We start from the raw sequence: 20213 nt of genomic DNA on the forward strand, positions 1-20213 counted from the left end.
TCACCATTAACGCAACTTCTTGAACATAAAAAAACATGAGAATGTTTTATATTCTGAACGTTATTTTTAACACTGTGATTACAAGTGGAATTATTCATTACTTATCGTGTTAAACAGCGTCAGCTCAGATTTATCCGAGAGCCAGATGCAGTCATCAAAAGAACCACATCTGGCTCGCGAGCCATAGGTTCCCTACCCCTGCCTTAGCAGAAAAACAGCCCCAAAGCATGATGTTTCCACCCCCATGCTTCACAGTAGGTGTGGTGTTCTTGGGATGCAACTCAGTATTCTTCTTCCTCCAAACACGACCAGTTGAGTTTATACCAAAATGGATACATGGATGATACAGCAGAGGATTGGGAGGATGTCATGTGGTCAGATGAAACCAAAATAGAACATTTTGGTATAAACTCAACTGGTCGTGTTTGGAGGAAGAAGAATACTGAGTTGCATCCCAAGAACACCACACCTACTGTGAAGCATGGGGGTGGAAACATCATGCTTTGGGGCTGTTTTTCTGCTAAGGCAGGGGTCGGGAACCTTTTTGGCTGAGAGAGCCATGAAAGCCAGATATATATATTTTATTTTATATATTTTAACACTGAAAACAACTAAATGCATGCATTTTTTAAGTAAAACCTAGATTTTTAGAGTATAAGTCTTAAATTTTACATCATTTTTATTCTGAAGCTAACCAATAATAAATAAAATACTTATTTGGCAACACTAAATTGGCCCTAGTGTGTAAATGTCGTCTGTCTATCTGTGTTGGCCCTGTGATGAGATGGCGACTTGTCCAGGGTGTACACCGCCTTCTGCCCAAATGCAGCTGAGATAGGCTCCAGCAACCCCAAAAGGGGACAAGCGGTAGAGAATAGATGGATGGACTTCTTACTTATTGAACAGGTGCGGTTGAAAACGGATGGATGGATTAAAATGCATAAAAATGTTTTATATGTTAAACGTTATTTTTAACACCGATTACTGGCGGAATTATTCATTACTAATCGTGTTAAGTAATGTCAGCTCAGATGTATTTGAGAGCCAGATGCAGTCATCAAAAGAGCCACATCTGGCTCGCGAGCCATAGGTTCTCTACCCCTGTGCTAAGGGGACAGGACGATTGATGAAGAATACTGATTTGCATCCCAAGAACACCATACCTACTGCGAAGCATGGGGGTGGAAACATCATGCTTTGGGGCTGTTTTTTCTGCTAAGGGGACAGGACGATTGATTCGTGTTAAGGAAAGAATGAATGGGGCCATGTATCGTGAGATTTGGAGCCAAAACCTCCTTCCATCAGTGAGAGCTTTGAATGGTTGACCAAATACTTATTTTCCAGCATCATTTACAAATCTTTAAAATTCCTACAATATGAATTCCTGGATTTTTTTTTCACATTCTGTCTCTCACAGTTGAAGTGTACCTATGATGAACATTACAGACCTCTGTCATCATTTTAAGTGGGAAAACTTGCACAATCGGTGGCTGACTAAATACTTTTTGGCCCCACTGTATCAATGATGAAATATTAATATTGCAACACATGCCAATACGGCCTTTTTAGTTGACTAAATTGCAATTTTAAATTTCCCGCGGAGTTTCCTGTTGAAAACGTCACGGAATGATGACGCTTATGTTGACGCGAACATTTCAGCCCAGCACCACACACGGCTAAAAGTCGTCTCTTTTCATCGCATAATTACACAGTATTTTGGACATCTGTGTTGCTGAATCTTTTGCAATTTTTTCAATTAATAATGGAGACGTCAAAGAAGAATGCTGTTGGTGGATTGCAGCTGCCTTTAGCAACCGAAACACTGCCGGTGTTTCTTTGTTTGTTGTGAAGCTTTAACGCAGAGCGGGCAAGCGAACATGTTTCTCTACCACATGTCAACCAATTGTGATATTAAGTCGGCTCTTACCGGAGACTTGAGTGGATTATGCGACCTCCTTCTGCATCCGTCAAAAAGGCAGCTGTGATCTTGGCTCCTCCATTGGCTTCTCTCACCGCAGCCCCCCGACTTTCATGTATGACTTTATAATCTCACTAAAACACTAGTAACACAATACGCAGATGAGGGATTTTCCAGAATTATCTGTGTTGGCCCTGTGATGAAGTGGCGACTTGTCCAAGGTGTATCCCGCATTCCGCCCGATTGTAGCTGAGATAGGCGCCAGCGCCCCCCGCGACCCTTAAAGGGAATAAGCGGTAGAAATGGATGGATCCTAGCAAATGCGTCTAATAACATCTGAATCGCTCCCACTGGGGCGGCATAGCTCGGTTGGTAGAGTGGCCTTGCCAGCAACTTGAGGGTTGGAGGTTCGATTCCCACTTGTGCCATCCTAGTTACTGCCATTGTGTCTTTGGGCAAGACACTTTACCCACCTGCTCCCAGTGCCACCCACACTGGTTTAAATGTAACCTAGATATTGGGTGTCACTATGTAAAGCGCTTTGAGTCACTTGAGAAAAGCGCTATATAAATATAATTCATTTCACTGCCGCCGCCTGGAGCTGTTGCCTTTTTTTCCCTTTTTTTTTTAGTGCTTCACTCTAACTTTCCTCATCCACAAATCTTTCATCCTCGCTCAAATTAATGGTGAAATCGCCGCTTTCTCGGTCCGAATCGCTCTCGCTGCTGGTGGCCATGATTGTAAACAATGTTCAGATGTGAGGAGCTCCACAACCCGTGACGTCACGCGCACATCGTCTGCTACTTCCGGTACAGGCAAGGCTTTTTTTATTAGCGACCGAAAGTTGCAAACTTTATCATCGATGTTCTCTACTAAATCCTTTCAGCAAAAATATGGCGAAATGATCAAGTATGACACATAGAATGGACCTGCTATCCCCGTTTAAATAAGAAAATCTCATTTCAGTAGGCCTTTAAGTTGACAGAATTGCAACAAAAATAAAAAATACCGTCACTTATTTCCGACTCGTTGAACTCCAGTCGACGCTCTGCAAGGTCGCGGTTTCCACGGAGGAATCAAATTAGCGTAATTCTGCCAAAGCTCTCTTTTTTTACTCCCATGCACATGGAGGGCAGCTTGCTTACCCCCGCAAACGTCTCCACTATTTACCTCGCCATTGTTCAACAGGAAGTCCAAATCAACAATCTTCACAAGGCGCCTCGCCGCACGCCGCCTATGCTAATGCCGCCTGTATTTCCATTTGGAGGCGAGGCAGGAGCCTCCTGGGACGGAGCTGACCTTCACTTTAAAAAATGCATCTCCTCCACGCTCGGCCCGCAGAGTGACTGAACATTTAAACCCCGGGTTGTCCAACGCACGGCCCGAGGAGATGTTACCTCAGTAGAAGCATTTAAGTCCCATCTTAAAACTCATTTCTATACTCTAGCCTTTAAATAGACCCCCTTTTTAGACCAGTTGATCTGCCGTCTATTTTCTGCTCTGCCCCCCCTCTCCTGCGCGGATAGGTTATTAGGCGACCAGAGATGATGCGCTAGCTGTTCAAAGTCGGGACCCGGGCTGGACCACTCATCTGTGCACCAGTTTGGGACGTCTCTGCACTGCTGACCTGTCTCTAATCAAAATGATCCCCTGCTGGTCCCAATACGGATTTGACTTTCACTATTATGTTAGATCCACTATGGACTGGACTCTAATATGTTGGATCCACTATGGACTGGACTCTAATATGTTGGATCCACTATGGACTGGACTCTATTATGTTGGATCCACTATGGACTGGACTCTAATATGTTGGATCCACTATGGACTGGACTCTATTATGTTGGATCCAATATGGACTGGACTCTCACACTATTATGTTAGATCCACTATGGACTGGACTCTCACACTATTATGTTAGATCCACAATGACTAGACTCTCACCATTAGGTTAGATCCACTATGAACTGGAATCTCACACTATAAACTAAATCCACTATGGGCTGGACTCTCACATTATTAACTAGATCCACTATGGACTGGACTCTCACTATTTAACTAGATCCACTATGGACTGGACTCTCACACTATTAACTAGATCCACTATGGACTGGACTCTCACTATTATGTTAGATCCACTATGGACCGGACTCTCTCACTATTATGTTAGATCCACTATGGACTGGACTCTCACCATAAGGTTAGATCCACTATGAAATGGACTCCCACACTATTATGTTAGATCCACTATGGACTGGACTCTCACAATATTATGTTAGATCCACTATGGACTGGACTCTCACTAGCAAGTTAGATCCACTATGGACTGGACTCTCACACTACTAACTAGATCCACTATGGACTGGACTCTCACACTATTAACTAGATCCACTATGGACTGGACTCTCACTATCAAGTTAGATCCACTATGGACTGGACTCTCACACTATTATGTTAGATCCACTATGGACTGGACTTTCACTATTATGTTGGATCCACTATGGACTGGACTTTCACTATTATGTTGGATCCACTATGGACTGGACTCTCACACTATTATGTTAGATCCACTATGGACTGGAATCTCATACTATTATGTTAGATCCACTATGGACTGGACTCTCACTATTATGTTAGATCCACTATGGACTGGACACTCAAACTATTATGTTAGATCCACTATGGACTGGACTCTCACTATTATGTTAGATCCACTATGGACTGGACACTCAAACTATTATGTTAGATCCACTATGGACTGGACTCTCACTATTATGTTAGATCCACTATGGACTGGACTCTCACTATTATGTTAGATCCACTATGGACTGGATTCTCACTATTATGTTAGATCCACTATGGACTGGACACTCAAACTATTATGTTAGATCCACTATGGACTGGACTCTCACACTATTAACTAGATCCACTATGGACTGGGCTCTCTCACTATTATGTTGGATCCACTATGGACTGGACTCTCACACTATTATGTTAGATCCACTATGGACTGGACTCTCACAGGGGCAGTATAGCTCGGTTGGTAGAACGGCCGTGCCAGCAACTTCAGGGTTCTAGGTTCGATTCCCGCTTTCCCCATCCTGGTCACTGCCGTTGTGTCCTTGGGCAAAACACTTTACCCACCTGCTCCCAGTGCCACCCTCACTGGTTTAAATGTAACTTAGATATTGGGTTTCACTATGTAAAGCGCTTTGAGTCAGTAGAGAAAAGCGCTATATAAATATAATTCACTCACACTCACACTATTATGGTTTAATGGTCCGCCTACAATACGTCAAATTGCTCACTCAAGCGATATATTCAGCTAATAGTTGGCGAACGGAACAGATCGGGACAGCCGACGTCAACAACACCCGATGACGAGCGGGCTGGCGACCATGCAGGACAGACCATGAGTTTGCTTCACCACAGAACAGTGAGGACACGTGGAAGAAGTGGCGGGCGGGTGGTGCGGGTGGTGGGGGGGATGGGCTTGTGCAAGGGCGGGTGAGGGGGGGTCTGATTGATTGCGTAACAGGATGGCAGAAATGTGAATGTTTACCCAACACATTTTTCATCAGGGTGCTTACCTCTAATTGGTGTACCACCTAGGTGGGAGTCATTTCCAGACAAGAGACACTGAGTTAGTAATCCACTTTAATCACCAGTGGGAGGAAAACAACAATTCTGTTAAGAAACGTCACAAAGTATAAAAGTGATCACACTTCAACATGTCGACTCAGACCTGGTTGTCTTCTTGCAGGTGGCATCACATCTGCTACTTTATTGCTTTTTTTCTAGCAATAATGATAATAATAATATACAAAAGTTGACTTATTTCTACACTTGCATGACTGCTAATAATAATAATAATAATAATAATAATAACAAACAACATGACCACTTATATACAGAAGTTAACTTATTTTTACACTTATATGTCCCCTTATAACATTAACAAATTATATACAAAACTTTAAATTATTTTTACACTTGTATTACCCCTCATAATAATAATAATAATAATAATAATAATAATAATGATAATAATAATATACAAAGATTTACTTATTTTTACACTTGCATGACCCCTCATAATAATAATAATAACAACAATAATATACGGATGTTTACTTATTTTTACACTTGCATGACCGCTATTAATAATAATAATAATATAAAAACATTGACTTATTTCTACACTTGCATGACTGCTAATAATACTAATAATACTAATAATAATAATAACAATAATAACAAACAACATGACCACTAATAAACACAAGTTAACTTATTTTTACACTTGTATGTCCCCTTATAATATCAACAAATATAATATTAACAAATTATATACAAAACTTCAAAATATTTTTACACTTGTATTACCCCTCATAATAATAATAACAATAATAATAACAATATATGGAGGTTTATTTATTTTTACACTTGCATGAACACAGATAATAAAACTAATAGTACACAAAAGTTTACTTATTTTTACACTTGCATGACCGCTATTAATAATAATAGTAATAATAATAATATACAAAGATTTACTTATTTTTATACTTGCATTACAGCTAATAATAATAATAATAATAACAACAACAAGCAACATGACCACTAATATACAGAAGTTAACTTATTTTTACACTTGTATGTCCCCTTATAATTATAATAATAATACAAATTATAATAATATACAAAGATTTACTTATTTTTATACTTGCATTACAGCTAATAATAATAATAATAATAACAACAAACAACATGACCACTACTATACAGGAGTTAACTTATTTTTACACTTGTATGTCCCCTTATAATTATAATAATAATACAAATTATAATAATATACAAATATTTACTTATTTTTATACTTGCATTACAGCTAATAATAATAATAATAATAATAATAATAACAACAAACAACATGACCACTACTATACAGGAGTTAACTTATTTTTACACTTGTATGACCCCTCATAATTATAATAATAATACAAATTATAATAATATACAAATATTTACTTGTTTTTACACTTGCATGACCTCATAATAATAATAATAACAACAATAATATACAGAGGTTTACTTATTTTTACACTTGCATGAACACAGATAATAAAACTAATAATATACAAAAGTTGACATATTCTACACTTGCATGACCGCTATTAATAATAATAATAATAATACAAATAATAATAATACTATACAAAAGTTTACTTATTTTACACTTGCATGACTGCTGATAATAATAATAATATTAATAATAACAAACAACATGACCACTAATATACATAAGTTAACTTATTTTTACACTTATGTGGCCACTAATCATAATAATAATAATAATAAAAATATACACAAGTTGACTTAATGCCAAAATGTTTTTAATGAAACCTAGTTAGGTGTGCACCGGATAAAGAATTATGACGTCATACCAATAAATCCGATAACATAAAAATAGCTCAGTTAACTGAAAAAAAAAAAAGGCTCCTTTGAGGTGAGATTACCCGTGCTGTTAAGTGGGTTATGGTGAAGAAATCAAGCGCTCCCTTTTTCTAACCCGCGTCTCCCCTGAGCTCATTGTAAACAAACCTGGCGTCGACCACGTGTGACTTTTTTTTTTTACTGTTTTTACTTGCCACCTGTTATTTGCACAAATGTTCTGCAAGCAGGAAAAACAAAGAAAAACATCACGCTTCAACACATCAAACCTTGTCAGCCACCTGAAAGGCCAGAGTCATTACGAGACAAAAGAAGCTGCCCCAAAGCCGGTCGCATAAAAGGTGTGCACGGACTACACTTAAATCTACATTAAAAAAAATAATACCTATAAAAGTGTTATTAGTTATCTGTATCGGTCTTGAGATGCAAGAACCTTTTGGTATCAGCTCCACAAAAGGAAAAAAAAATGTCAATAAAAACGATAACATGTATTATTATAAAAGAAGCTGCCCCAAAGCCGGTCGCATAAAAGGTGTGCACAAACTACACTTAAATCTACATTTAAAAAAAATAACAGCTATAAACGTGTTATTAGTTATCTGTATCAGCTTTGAGACGCAGGAACTTATTGGTATCAGCTCCACAAAAAATAATGTCAATTAAAAACGATAACATGTATTATTATTAAAGAAGCTGCCCCAAAGCTGGTGGCATAAAAGGTGTGCACGGACTACACTTTAATCTATATTTAAAAAGATAATAGCTACATAAAAGTGTTATTAGTTATCTGTATCGGTCTTGAGACGCAGGAACGTATCGGTATCAGCTTTAAAATAATGTCAATAAAAAAACGATAACATGTATTATTAAAAAATCTGCCCCAAAATAGGTCGCATAAAAGGTGTATACGGACTACACTTAAATCTACATTTAAAAAATAATAGCTACATAAAAGTGTTATTAGTTGTCTGTATTGGTCTTGAGAAGCAGGAACTTATTGGTATCAGCTCTAAAATAATGTCAATAAAAAACGATAACATGTATTATTATTAAAGAAGCTGCCCCAAAGCCGGTCGCATAAAAGGTGTGCACAAACTACACTTAAATCTAAATTAAAAAAATAACAGCTATAAACGTGTTATTAGTTGTCTGTATCGGTCTTGAGACGCAGGAACTTATTGGTATCAGCTCCCCCCCCAAAAAAATACAGCAATAAAAAACGATAACGTGTATTATTATTAAAGAAGCTGCCCCAAAGCCGGTGGCATAAAAGGTGTGCACGGACTACACTTAAATCTACATTTAAAAAAAATAACAGCTGTGTTTTTAGTTATCTGTATCGGACTTGAGAAACAGGAAGTTATTGGTATCAGCTAAAAAAAAGGTAATGTCAATAAAAACGATAACATGTTTTAATTATTAAAGAAGCTGCCCCAAAGCCGGTCGCATGAAACTACATTTCAAAAATATTAGATATAAACAAGTTATTACTTATCTGTATCGGACTTGAGCAACAGGAAGTTATTGGTATCAGCTCTAAAATAATGTCAATAAAAAACGATAACATGTATTATTAAAAAATCTGCCCCAAAGCCGGTGGCATAAAAGGTGTGCACGGACTACACTTAAATCTACATTTAAAAAATAATAGCTACATAAAAGTGTTATTAGTTATCTGTATCGGTCTTGAGACGCAAGAACTTATTGGTATCAGCTCCACAAAAAAATGTCAATAAAAAACGATAACACTTATAATTATTATTAAAGAAGCTGCCTCAAAGCCGGTCGCATAAAAGGTGTGCCAATATTTCACTTAAATCTATATTTAAAAAATAATAGCTATAAACATGTTATTAGTTATCTGTATCGGTCTTGAGACGCAGGAACGTATTGGTATCAGCTCAAAAAAGAAAAAATAATGTCAATAAAAACGATAACATGTATTATTATTAAAAAATCTGCCCCAAAGCCGGTGGCATAAAAGGTGTGCACGGACTACACTTAAATCTACATTTAAAAATAAAAAAACAGCTATAAACGTGTTATTAGTTATCTGTATCGGTCTTGAGACGCAGGAACGTATTGGTATCAGCTCTAAAATAATGTCAATAAAAAAATGATAACATGTATTATTATTAAAAAATCTGCCACAAAATAGGTCACATAAAAGGTGTGCACAAACTACACTTAAATCTACATTTAAAAAGTGATAGCTAAAAACAAGTTGTTAGTTATCTGTATCGGACTTGAGAAACAGGAACTTATTGGTATCAGCTCCAAGAAAACGTCAATAAAAACGATAACATGTATATTTATTAAAAAAATCTGCCCCAAAGTCGGTGGCATAAAAGGTGTGCACGGACTACACTTAAATCTACATTTAAAAAAAATAACAGCTATAAACATGTTATTAGTTATCTGTATCGGTCTTGAGACGCAGGAACGTATTGGTATCAGCTCCAAAAAAAGAAATACAGCAATAAAAAACGATAACATGTATTATTAAATAATCTGCCCCAAAGCCGGTGGCATAAAAGGTGTGCACGGACTACACTTAAATCTACTTAAAAAAATACTAACTATAAACATGTTATCAGATATCTGTATCGGTCTTGAGAACCGGAACTTATTGGTATCAGCTCAAAAAAAAAAAAAAAAAAAAAAAAAAATGTTTTTGAACACTGACTTTTTACAGTGTATTTAAATTCTGCTGAGAGAACAAACAGTAAAGAATTCTCACACGATCAAAATAGATTTTTTTCCTTATTTGCTATCGAAGAAAAAACCACCGGGTTGGTGGTCTTAATTCACCACGTTGCTTTTGTCTTGTGCTGCCGACCTGCTTTTGAAGGCGGCAGACATCGACCTCTGAATTAAAACTAATCTTAATCTCGGCGTGGGATTAATTCAATCAGGATTAAAGCAAAGAAAAAAGACGGGGGCAAAAACAATAGAGAATACACCTGAGCTGGTTGTGCTCTGATTGCACATTTCTACTCCGCCAAGGAGATTATGTTCATTGCATTGTTGGACACAAAAGTAGGTCTCGGGCTTCTTTTTGGCAATGTGGAAAAAAAATGTTTGAATTTGCGGCATTATGTAGAAAGTTGAGGGAAAACTTGCAATGTTTTGAGGCTGAATCACCTGCTCATCATTATTCATGCCTTCATTATGTCTCCTTTTTTTCAAGTCTCCCCATGTCTAGCATTAAAAGATTACAGTTGGTACAAAATGTGGCTGCTAGACTTTTGACAAGAACAAAAAAGATTGATCATATTAGGCCTGTACTGTATATACCTTTATATACATATATACATACATATATACCTATACTGTATATACCTTTATATACATATATACATACATATATACCTATACTGTATATACCTTTATATACATATATACATACATATATACCTATACTGTATATACCTTTATATACATATATACATACATATATACATATACTGTATATGCCTTAATATATATATATACCTATACTGGCTCACCAGCACGGGCTTCCTGTGCACTTTAAGGTTTTACTACTTCCGTATAAAATACTACACGGTCTAGCTCCATCCTATCTTGCTGATTGTATTGTACCATATGTCCCGGCAAAAAAACTCCCTTAAAAGAACTCCGGCTTATTAGTGATTCCCAGAGCCCAAAAAAAGTCTGCGGGCTATAGAGCGTTTTCTATTGGGGCTCCAGTACTCTGGAATGTTCTACCGGTAACAATTAGAGATGCTACCTCAGTAGAAGCATTTAAGTCCAATCTTAAAACTTATTTGTATACTCTAGCCTTTAAATTGAAAGCCTTTTTAGACCAGTTGATCTGCCGTTTCTTTTCTCCACAAGGGAGAGGGGGGCATAGGTGCACTGGCCATGGATGTAGTGCTGGATGTCCAGAGTCGGGACCCGGGTTAGACCCGTCGCCCGTGCATCAATTGGGGATATCTCTGCACTGCTTACCCGTCTCCGCTCGGGATGGTTTCCAGATCCACTATGGATTGGACTCTCACTATTATGCTAGGTCCACTATGGAGTGGACTCTTACTATTATGTTAGATCCCTATGGACTGGAGTCTCACTATTATGTTAGATCCACTAAGGACTGGACTCTCACTATTATGTTAGATCCACTATGGACTGGACTCTCACTATTACGCTAGACCCACTATGGACTGGACTCACACTATTATGGTAGATACACTAATGGCTGGACTGTCACACTATTAACTAGATCCACTATGGACTGGGCTCTCACTATTACGTTAGATCCACTATGGACTGGACTCCCACTATTATGTTAGATCCACTATGGACTGGACTCTCACTATTACGCTAGACCCACTATGGACTGGACTCACACTATAATGGTAGATACACTAATGGCTGGACTGTCACACCATTAACTAGATCCACTATGGATTGGGCGCTCACTATTAGGTTAGATCCACTATGGACTGGACTCTCACACTATTATGTTAGATCCACTATGGACTGGACTCTCACATTATTATGTTAGATCCAATATGGACTGGACTCTCACTATTACGTTAGATCCACTATGGACTGGAATCTCACACTATTAACTCGATCCACTATGGACTGGATTCTCACTATTATGCTGGATCCACTATGAACTGGACTCTCACACTATTATGTTAGATCCACTATGGACTGGACTCTCACTATTACGCTAGACCCACTATGGACTGGACTCACACTATTATGGTAGATACACTAATGGCTGGACTGTCACACTATTAACTAGATCTACTATGGCCTGGTTTCTCACTATTTCGTTAGATCCACTATGGACTGGACTCTCACACTATTATGTTAGATCCACTATGGACTGGACTCTCACACTATTACGTTAGATCAGCTATGGACTGGAATCTCACACTATTAACTAGATACACTATGGACTGGATTCTCACTATTATGTTAGATCCACTATGAACTGGACTCTCACACTATTATGTTAGATCCACTATGGACTGGACTCTCACTATTACGCTAGACCCACTATGGACTGGACTCACACTATTATGTTAGATCCACTATGGACTGGACTCTCACTATTACGTTAGATCCACTATGGACTGGACTCTCACTATTATGTTAGATCCACTATGGACTGGACTCTCACTATTATGTTAGCTCCACTATGGACTGGACTCTCACTATTACTTTAGATCCACTATGGACTGGAATCTCACACTATTAATTAGATCCACTATGGACTGGATCCTCACTATTATGCTAGATCCACTATGGACTGGACTCTCACTATTATGCTAGACCCACTATGGACTGGACTCTCACACTATTATGTTAGACCCACTATGGACTGGAATCTCACACTATTAACTATATCCACTATGGACTGGATCCACTATGGACTGGACTCTCACTATTATGCTAGACCCACTATGGACTGGACTCTCACACTATTATGTTGGATCCACTATGGACTGGACTCTCACACTATTATGTTAGATCCACTATGGACTGGACTCTCACACTATTATGTTAGATCCACTATGGACTGGATTCTCACTATTATGCTAGATCCACTATGAACTGGACTCTCACACTATTAAGTTAGACCCACTATGGACTGGACTCTCACACTATTATGTTAGACCCACTATGGACTGGACTCTTACACTATTATGTTAGACCCACTATGGACTGGACTCTCACACTATTATGTTAGACCCACTATGGACTGGACTCTCACACTATTATGTTAGACCCACTATGGACTGGACTCTCACACTATTATGCTAGACCCACTCCACGTCCATTGCATCTGGTCTCCCCGAGACAGTTGACGTGTGTTTGAGCGCCGCTCGGAGAAGGCGACCATGACACAGATAGAACCAAAACTGGGCAGGAAGTTGGCATCGGAGTTGCGAGGATAAAACGTGGGGATTGGTAAAAATTTTTGATGGAGGGACCGATAGATTGGTTCTTTTATTGTCTTGTCCATCGTGTGGAAAGATAGTTGGAGTAGTGATTCATCGCAACAACAACAACAACAAATACGTCATTTTAGAATGTAGCTAAAGTTTTTCTCATAATTGTTATTGTACGTACAAATGAAATAAAAAACAAGACAATGTACGACCGTTACCTGAGTGAAGCTGTCTGATGCGTCCATTGCTGGTGCTGATGTCCACGGGAAGCATGTCCTTGAACCAGGAAATCTCTGGGTCGGGGTTTCCGCTGGCCGCACACAACATGGTGGCGGTTCTAGTCCGTTCCACCACCTTCAACTGGGGGCCCATGTCGATGGTCGGGAAGCCGTGGGGGATCTGGTTCTCTGCAAAATGGTAAATGCGTTAAACTTGTATCGCGCTTTTCTACCGTCAAAACTGAGTGTTCAGCCTGATACGTCTCTCCTCATGAGCAAAATTCAACTCTGTCTGTGCTTGATTCCTTGCTTCCTGTCTCGTTTAATAGATAGTTTGGTGTTTGAACCTGATATCTATGCGCCCTGTGAGGAAGGTGGGAAAAGGTAGACATGTGGGAGAGAATGAGTCATTCCCAAAATAAACTCCTATGGGTTTGGAGGGGGCTGAGTTTGGGGCCAGGTTGCCAGTGGTAAATGGGTTATACTTGTATAGCGCTTTTCTACCTTCAAAAATGAGTGTACAGCCCGATACGTCTCTCCTCATGAACAAAATTCAACTCTGTCTCTGCTTGATTCCTTGCTTTCTGTCTCGTTTAATAGATAGTTTGGCATTTGAACCTGACATCTATGGGCCCTGTGAGGAAGGTGGGAAAAGGTAGACATGTGGGAGAGAATGAGTCATTCCCAAATTAAACTCCTATGGGTTTGGAGGGGGCTGAGTTTGGGGCCAGTTTTCCAATGATAAATGGGTTATACTTTTATAGCGCTTTTCTACCTTCAAAACTGAGTGTACAGCACGATACGTCTCTCCTCATGAGCAAAATTCAACTCTGTCTCTGCTTCATTCCTCGCTTTTTGTCTCGTTTAATAGATAGTTTGGTGTTTGAACCTGACATCTATGCGCCCTGTGAGGAAGGTGGGAAAAGGTAGACCTGTGGGAGAGGATGAGTCATTCCCAAATTAAACTCCTATGGGTTTGGAGGGGGCTGAGTTTGGGACCAGTTTGCCAATGATAAATGGTTTATACTTTATAATGCTTTTCTACCTTCAAAACTGAGTGTACAGCCCGATACGTCTCTCCTCATGAGCAAAATTCAACTCTGTCTCTGCTTGATTCCTTGCTGCCTGTCTCGTTTAATAGATAGTTTGGTGTTTGAACCTGCCATCTATGCGCCCTGTGAGGAAGGTGGGAAAAGGTAGACATGTGGGAGAGGATGAGTCACTCCCAAATTAAACTCCTATGGGTTTGGAGGGGGCTGAGTTTTGGGCCAGTTTGCCAATAGTAAATGGGTTAAACTTGTATAGCGCTTTTCTACCTTCAAAACTGAGTGTACAGCCCGATACGTCTTTCCTCATGAGCAAAATTCAACTCTGTCGCTGGTTGATTCCTTGCTGCCTGTCTCGTTTAATAGATAGTTTGGTGTTTGAACGTGACATCTATGCGCCCTGTGAGGAAGGTGGGAAAAGGTAGACCTGTGGGAGAGGATGAGTCATTCCCAAATTAAACTCCAATGGGTTTGGAGGGGGCTGAGTTTGGGGCCAGTTTGCCAATGATAAATGGTTTATACTTTATAATGCTTTTCTACCTTCAAAACTGAGTGTACAGCCCGATACGTCTCTCCTCATGAGCAAAATTCAACTCTGTCTCTGCTTCATTCCTCGCTTTTTGTCTCGTTTAATAGATAGTTTGGTGTTTGAACCTGACATCTATGCGCCCTGTGAGGAAGGTGGGAAAAGGTAGACCTGTGGGAGAGGATGAGTCATTCCCAAATTAAACTCCTATGGGTTTGGAGGGGGCTGAGTTTGGGACCAGTTTGCCAATGATAAATGGATTATACTTTATAATGCTTTTCTACCTTCAAAACTGAGTGTACAGCCCGATACGTCTCTCCTCATGAGCAAAATTCAACTCTGTCTCTGCTTGATTCCTTGCTGCCTGTCTCGTTTAATAGATAGTTTGGTGTTTGAACCTGACATCTATGTGCCCTGTGAGGAAGGTGGGAAAAGGTAAACATGTGGGAGAGGATGAGTCACTCCCAAATTAAGCTCCTATGGGTTTGGAGGGGGCTGAGTTTGGGGCCAGTTTGCCAATGGTAAATGGGTTGTACTTGTATAGCTCTTTTCTACCTTCAAAACTGAGTGTACAGCCCGATACGTCTCTCCTCATGAGCAAAATTCAACTCTGTCTCTGCTTGATTCCTTGCTTTCTGTCTCGTTAAAAAGATAATTTGGTGTTTGAACCTGACATCTATGCGCCCTGTGAGGAAGGTGGGAAAACGGACACAACGGACGGTGGGGATTGAACCAGGAACGAAGAAGCAGACACGTTTGTTTCAGTTAACGTTGGATCTGATCTAGTCAGGGACTTGCATTATGCATTTTCTACAACACAATATGGATAGAGCATCCATCCATCCATCCATTTTCTACCGCTTATTCCCTTTCGGGGTGGCGGGGGGCGCTGGCGCCTATCTCAGCTACAATCGGGCGGGAGGCAGGGTACACCTTGGACAAGTCGCCACCTCATCGCAGGGCCAACACAGATAGACAGACAACATTCACACTCACATTCACACACTAGGGCCAATTTAGTGTTGCCAATCAACCTATCCCCAGGTGCATGTCTTTGGAAGTGGGAGGAAGCCGGAGTACCCAGAGGGAACCCACGCATTCACGGGGAGAACATGCAAACTCCACACAGAAAGATCCCGAGCCTGGATTTGAACCCAGGACTGCAGGAGCTTCGTATTGTGAGGCAGACGCACTAACCCCTCTGCCACCGTGAATGGATAGAGCATATGATGTCATAAATGTGGAGGGAAATGATTGTCTCCATGGTGACAAGTCAGCGTTCAAAACCTCATTGGAACATGGCGTCCTGCACCGCTTTTGTTACACCCGCAACACACCCACTGGTACACGCCGTGTCATACAATGCGCACACTGTTTACTTGATATTTGCATGCAAACAGTTCAGGCCCGTTCTGCGCTTAGAAGACGACTTAAGTGTCGAGCTCTCAGTGCCGAGTGTCTCAACGTCAAGGTTGGAGGACGAGGAGGCATCCGCAGCGCATGAATGGAAGCACTAGAATGAAAAGACATGAATGGAAACACGCGTGAAAGAAAAACTGGCGCGGATCGCAAACTCTCGTTCTGTTGATTTACAGGATATCGTACATGGTGGTAATCGTGAAGAACCGGCAGGAAGAACACATCGTAATGGTTGTATTACACCCATACATTGCGCAAAGGTACTCCAGCATTAGTGAGCGTGACTTGTGCTTTGACTTGGCGGATCATTTTGAGTGATTCTGTCACGGCGCGGGCTCGACTCCGCTTTTCTCCGGTGGCAGCGCGCCTAGACACGCCCCTGCTCGGCATGTGGGCGATCAGCAATCAGCACACTTGGTACTGATGATGACGAGCGGTATAAGGACCAGTGAACCCAATAACCCTGGCCAGATTGGTTGATTGATACTTTTATTAGTAGATTGCACAGTACAGTACATATTCCGTACAATTGACCACTAAATGGTAACACCCGAATAAGTTTTTCAACTTGTTTAAGTCGGGGTCCACGTTAATCAATTCATGATAACACACATAGAACTTAGTCCTATGTGTGGAGAGGCGCAGCCGACGGGCGGACGGCGGGGCAGGGTACGCGGCAGCCCTGCCCAAGATGGCGGCAAGGAGGCGCCACAATCGAATTCAGGTGCGTGTTAAGGAAAGAATGAATGGGGCCATGTATCGTGAGATTTTGAGCCAAAACCTCCTTCCATAAATGAAAGCTTTGAATGGTTAACAAATACTTATTTTCCACCATAATTTACAAATAAATTCTTTAAAATTCCTACAATGTCAATTCCTGGATTTTTTTTTTTCACATTCTGTCTCTCACAGTTGAAGTGTACCTATGATGAACATTACAGACCTCTGTCATCATTTTAAGTGGGAGAACTTGCACAATCGCTGGCTGACTAATTCCTTTTTGCCCCACTGTATATATATGTATATATATATATATATATATATATATATATATATATATATATATATATATATATATATATATATATATATATATATATATATATCTCATAATCATTATTGTCACAGACGTCCCACTGGATCATTATTGTCACCGATGTCCCACTGGGTGTGAGTTTTCCTTGCCCTTATGTGGGCCTACCGAGGATGTCGTGGTGGTTTGTGCAGCCCTTTGAGACACTAGTGATTTAGGGCTATATAAGTAAACATTGATTGATTGATTGATAATAAAACATAGAGTAACATCACCCCCTTGTAGAACTGTGCCGTCACTACTCCCCCTGTATACATAACACTTTCCTGTTGAGATGATGCTAGGCGGCAGCTATCACGAATAACGGGGAGGAGGAAACAATTGTACTGATTGCATCGCAAAAACGCATCGCGCACGCATCTTCGAGCACTAGCGAGCGAGCCCGACTTGGGTTTTGACTTAGCTGCTTATTTTTGAGACTTTCTTGTTGCCTCTGTGATGCTAGACGGAAGCTAGCATGACTAACTGTAGACAGGAGCAAGCCTTGGACTTTGACTTAGTGGATCATGTTTAGTATTTCTTATTGCTTCTGTGATCATACTTGCCAACTTTGAGACCTCCGAATTCCGGAGATGGGGTTTTTTAATCTGTTCGTGAATGAGTATATCCGTTCGTCCACCGTGTTCAAAGGAGAAGTCTGATCTACAAAATTTGCAGGCAGCGTAACCCTTCCTCTTCGAGCTGTCCTGGATGAACTGAAATTTTTTTTTTCGATCACTTTGGAACTTGCATGTGTACTCCTTCTTACTCGTCATCACCATCTTCTTTGTTCTTCTGCATCGTCTCTGTTATGTTTTTTGGACATTACTACTTGCCATAGTTTTGAAGCAATGTATGATGGGAATCCGGATGTTGTGTGTCAGTGGATTAACGTGCCGGCTGGAAGTAGCTCCGTGCCTGCCTACTTTATGGGTTGTAGATAGAAATGAGACATATATAAAAGTCTCCTTTTCAGGTGAGAGAGGACGCTAAAGGCACGCCCACAATATTGTTGTCCGGGTGGAAATCGGGAGAAATTCGGGAGAATTGTTGCCCCCGATTTTCGGGAGGGGCACTGAAATTCGCGAGTCTTCCAGGGAAATCGGGAGGGTTGTGTTTTCTGTTGATTTTGGACTACTTCGGTTCCTGTTTGTGCACCTCTCGGTTGGTTTCCATAGTTACTCATTATTTTCACCTGCCGCCTGTTTTGTGATTACTGTCATTATTTAAGCCTGCCTTCTCCAGTCAGTCAGTCTTATAAATGATAAATGGGTTGTACTTGTATAGCGCTTTTCTACCTTCAAGGTACTCAAAGCGCTTTAACACTACTTCCACATTTACACATTCACACACACATTCACACACAGATGGAGAAAGCTGCCATGCAAGGCGCTAACCAGCACCCATCAGGAGCAAGGGTGAAGTGTCTTGCTCGGGACACAACGGACGTGACGAGGTTAGTACTAGGTGGGATTTGAACCAGGGACCCTCGGGTTGCGCACGGCCACTCTCCCACTGCGCCACGCCGTCCCAGTCTTGCTTCCTAACTTGTTTTCATACAACAAGTAACTTCTGTTTTCCTGCCCGCTACCTGCTAGCTTCCACGCCAGGCTATTTGTTTTCTAGCTCTCATGCTATCGCTTTTAGTTTGGTCAAAGTCTGTTTTTTTTGCTTAAATAAACGATTTCCTACCTGCGCGCTGTGTCCGAAGCATCCCTGGGAGAACGATGCGACCAGGTTGTTACAGTATGTCTGTGATGCAAGTCGACGGTTATCAATTATTACTAACGGGACATGAAACATGGATCATACAACAAATCCACATTGTTTTCTTCACTCGGCAGACAATATCGGTACCAAGATTAACGGGAATCAATACAAGTGAGGCAAGAAGTATATTCAACAACATTCTTCCCCTGCCCTTTTCCTTTGTCCTAATCTATATTCAAAGTCCTGGCAACAAAGTGAAAATAAATAGTCTCCAAAGCTCAAATTCTCCTGTTCAATTGCCGCAGCTGAGCCTAAATCAAAGGCTGAAGCCAAGTACTGCACTCCGTGTTGCCTCCATTGCGTCAAGATGCGATGAATCAGTCGCACAAAAAGTTACTTATTACTGAGAAAAGTTGTCCCGCTACTGCTTTATAGATAGAAAGCAGTTGTTTTTGTTTTTTTTCTAAAATCCATGCTTTACTGTTTGAGCAGCAACTGGTAAGCCTTGTGCAGCAGTGTCAAACAGGGACATTTCACAGCAAACACTGTTGTATTGCTGCCCATATAATATTTATGGTTAAGATTATTGGCAAGTGTGTGTCGGGGCTTGTTGGAGTGGGGGGAGAAAAATGCAAAGCAAACAGTAAAAAAAAAAAAGCCCAAAATGGAGATATTATACAAGTCAGCGGTTTGGTCACATCAGCAGAGAACAAACAGGGAATAAATCAAAAGGGGCCAGCGGCGTGGGCGACAAAGATTACACCTGAACCTGACGTTTCTTTGAATAGCTGTGAAATCTGGGGTGTTTTCACTGGGAATTTAGTGGGTTTTCGCAACACGAGCAGATTATTCCGTGTTGCTGCGAGGTTCCTTCCCTCGGGATGCAGACGGACCACTCCGGACAAAGCGTGCAGGTGAGA

The 20213-nt window shown here is 40.5% G+C and overlaps 1 protein-coding gene across 18 annotated transcripts in view; it reads right to left on the bottom strand.

Moving 5' to 3' along the window:
- LOC133568754 (receptor-type tyrosine-protein phosphatase F-like) overlaps positions 1 to 20213 on the bottom strand; it is a 621387-nt gene that overhangs the window by 211921 nt on the left and 389253 nt on the right. For 11 of the 18 annotated variants that reach the window (XM_061920870.1, XM_061920869.1, XM_061920885.1 and 8 more), the window contains 2 exons: positions 13521 to 13709; positions 5509 to 5526 (listed from right to left, as the gene is read on the bottom strand). In XM_061920870.1, coding sequence (XP_061776854.1) covers positions 5509 to 5526; positions 13521 to 13709 — 207 coding nt within the window. The remainder of the gene's footprint in view (positions 1 to 5508; positions 5527 to 13520; positions 13710 to 20213) is intronic. The other 7 variants (XM_061920884.1, XM_061920881.1, XM_061920879.1 and 4 more) reach the window with 1 other exon arrangement.

The sequence above is a fragment of the Nerophis ophidion genome, linkage group LG14 (genome assembly GCF_033978795.1).
Source record: "Nerophis ophidion isolate RoL-2023_Sa linkage group LG14, RoL_Noph_v1.0, whole genome shotgun sequence".
NCBI lineage: Eukaryota > Metazoa > Chordata > Actinopteri > Syngnathiformes > Syngnathidae > Nerophis > Nerophis ophidion.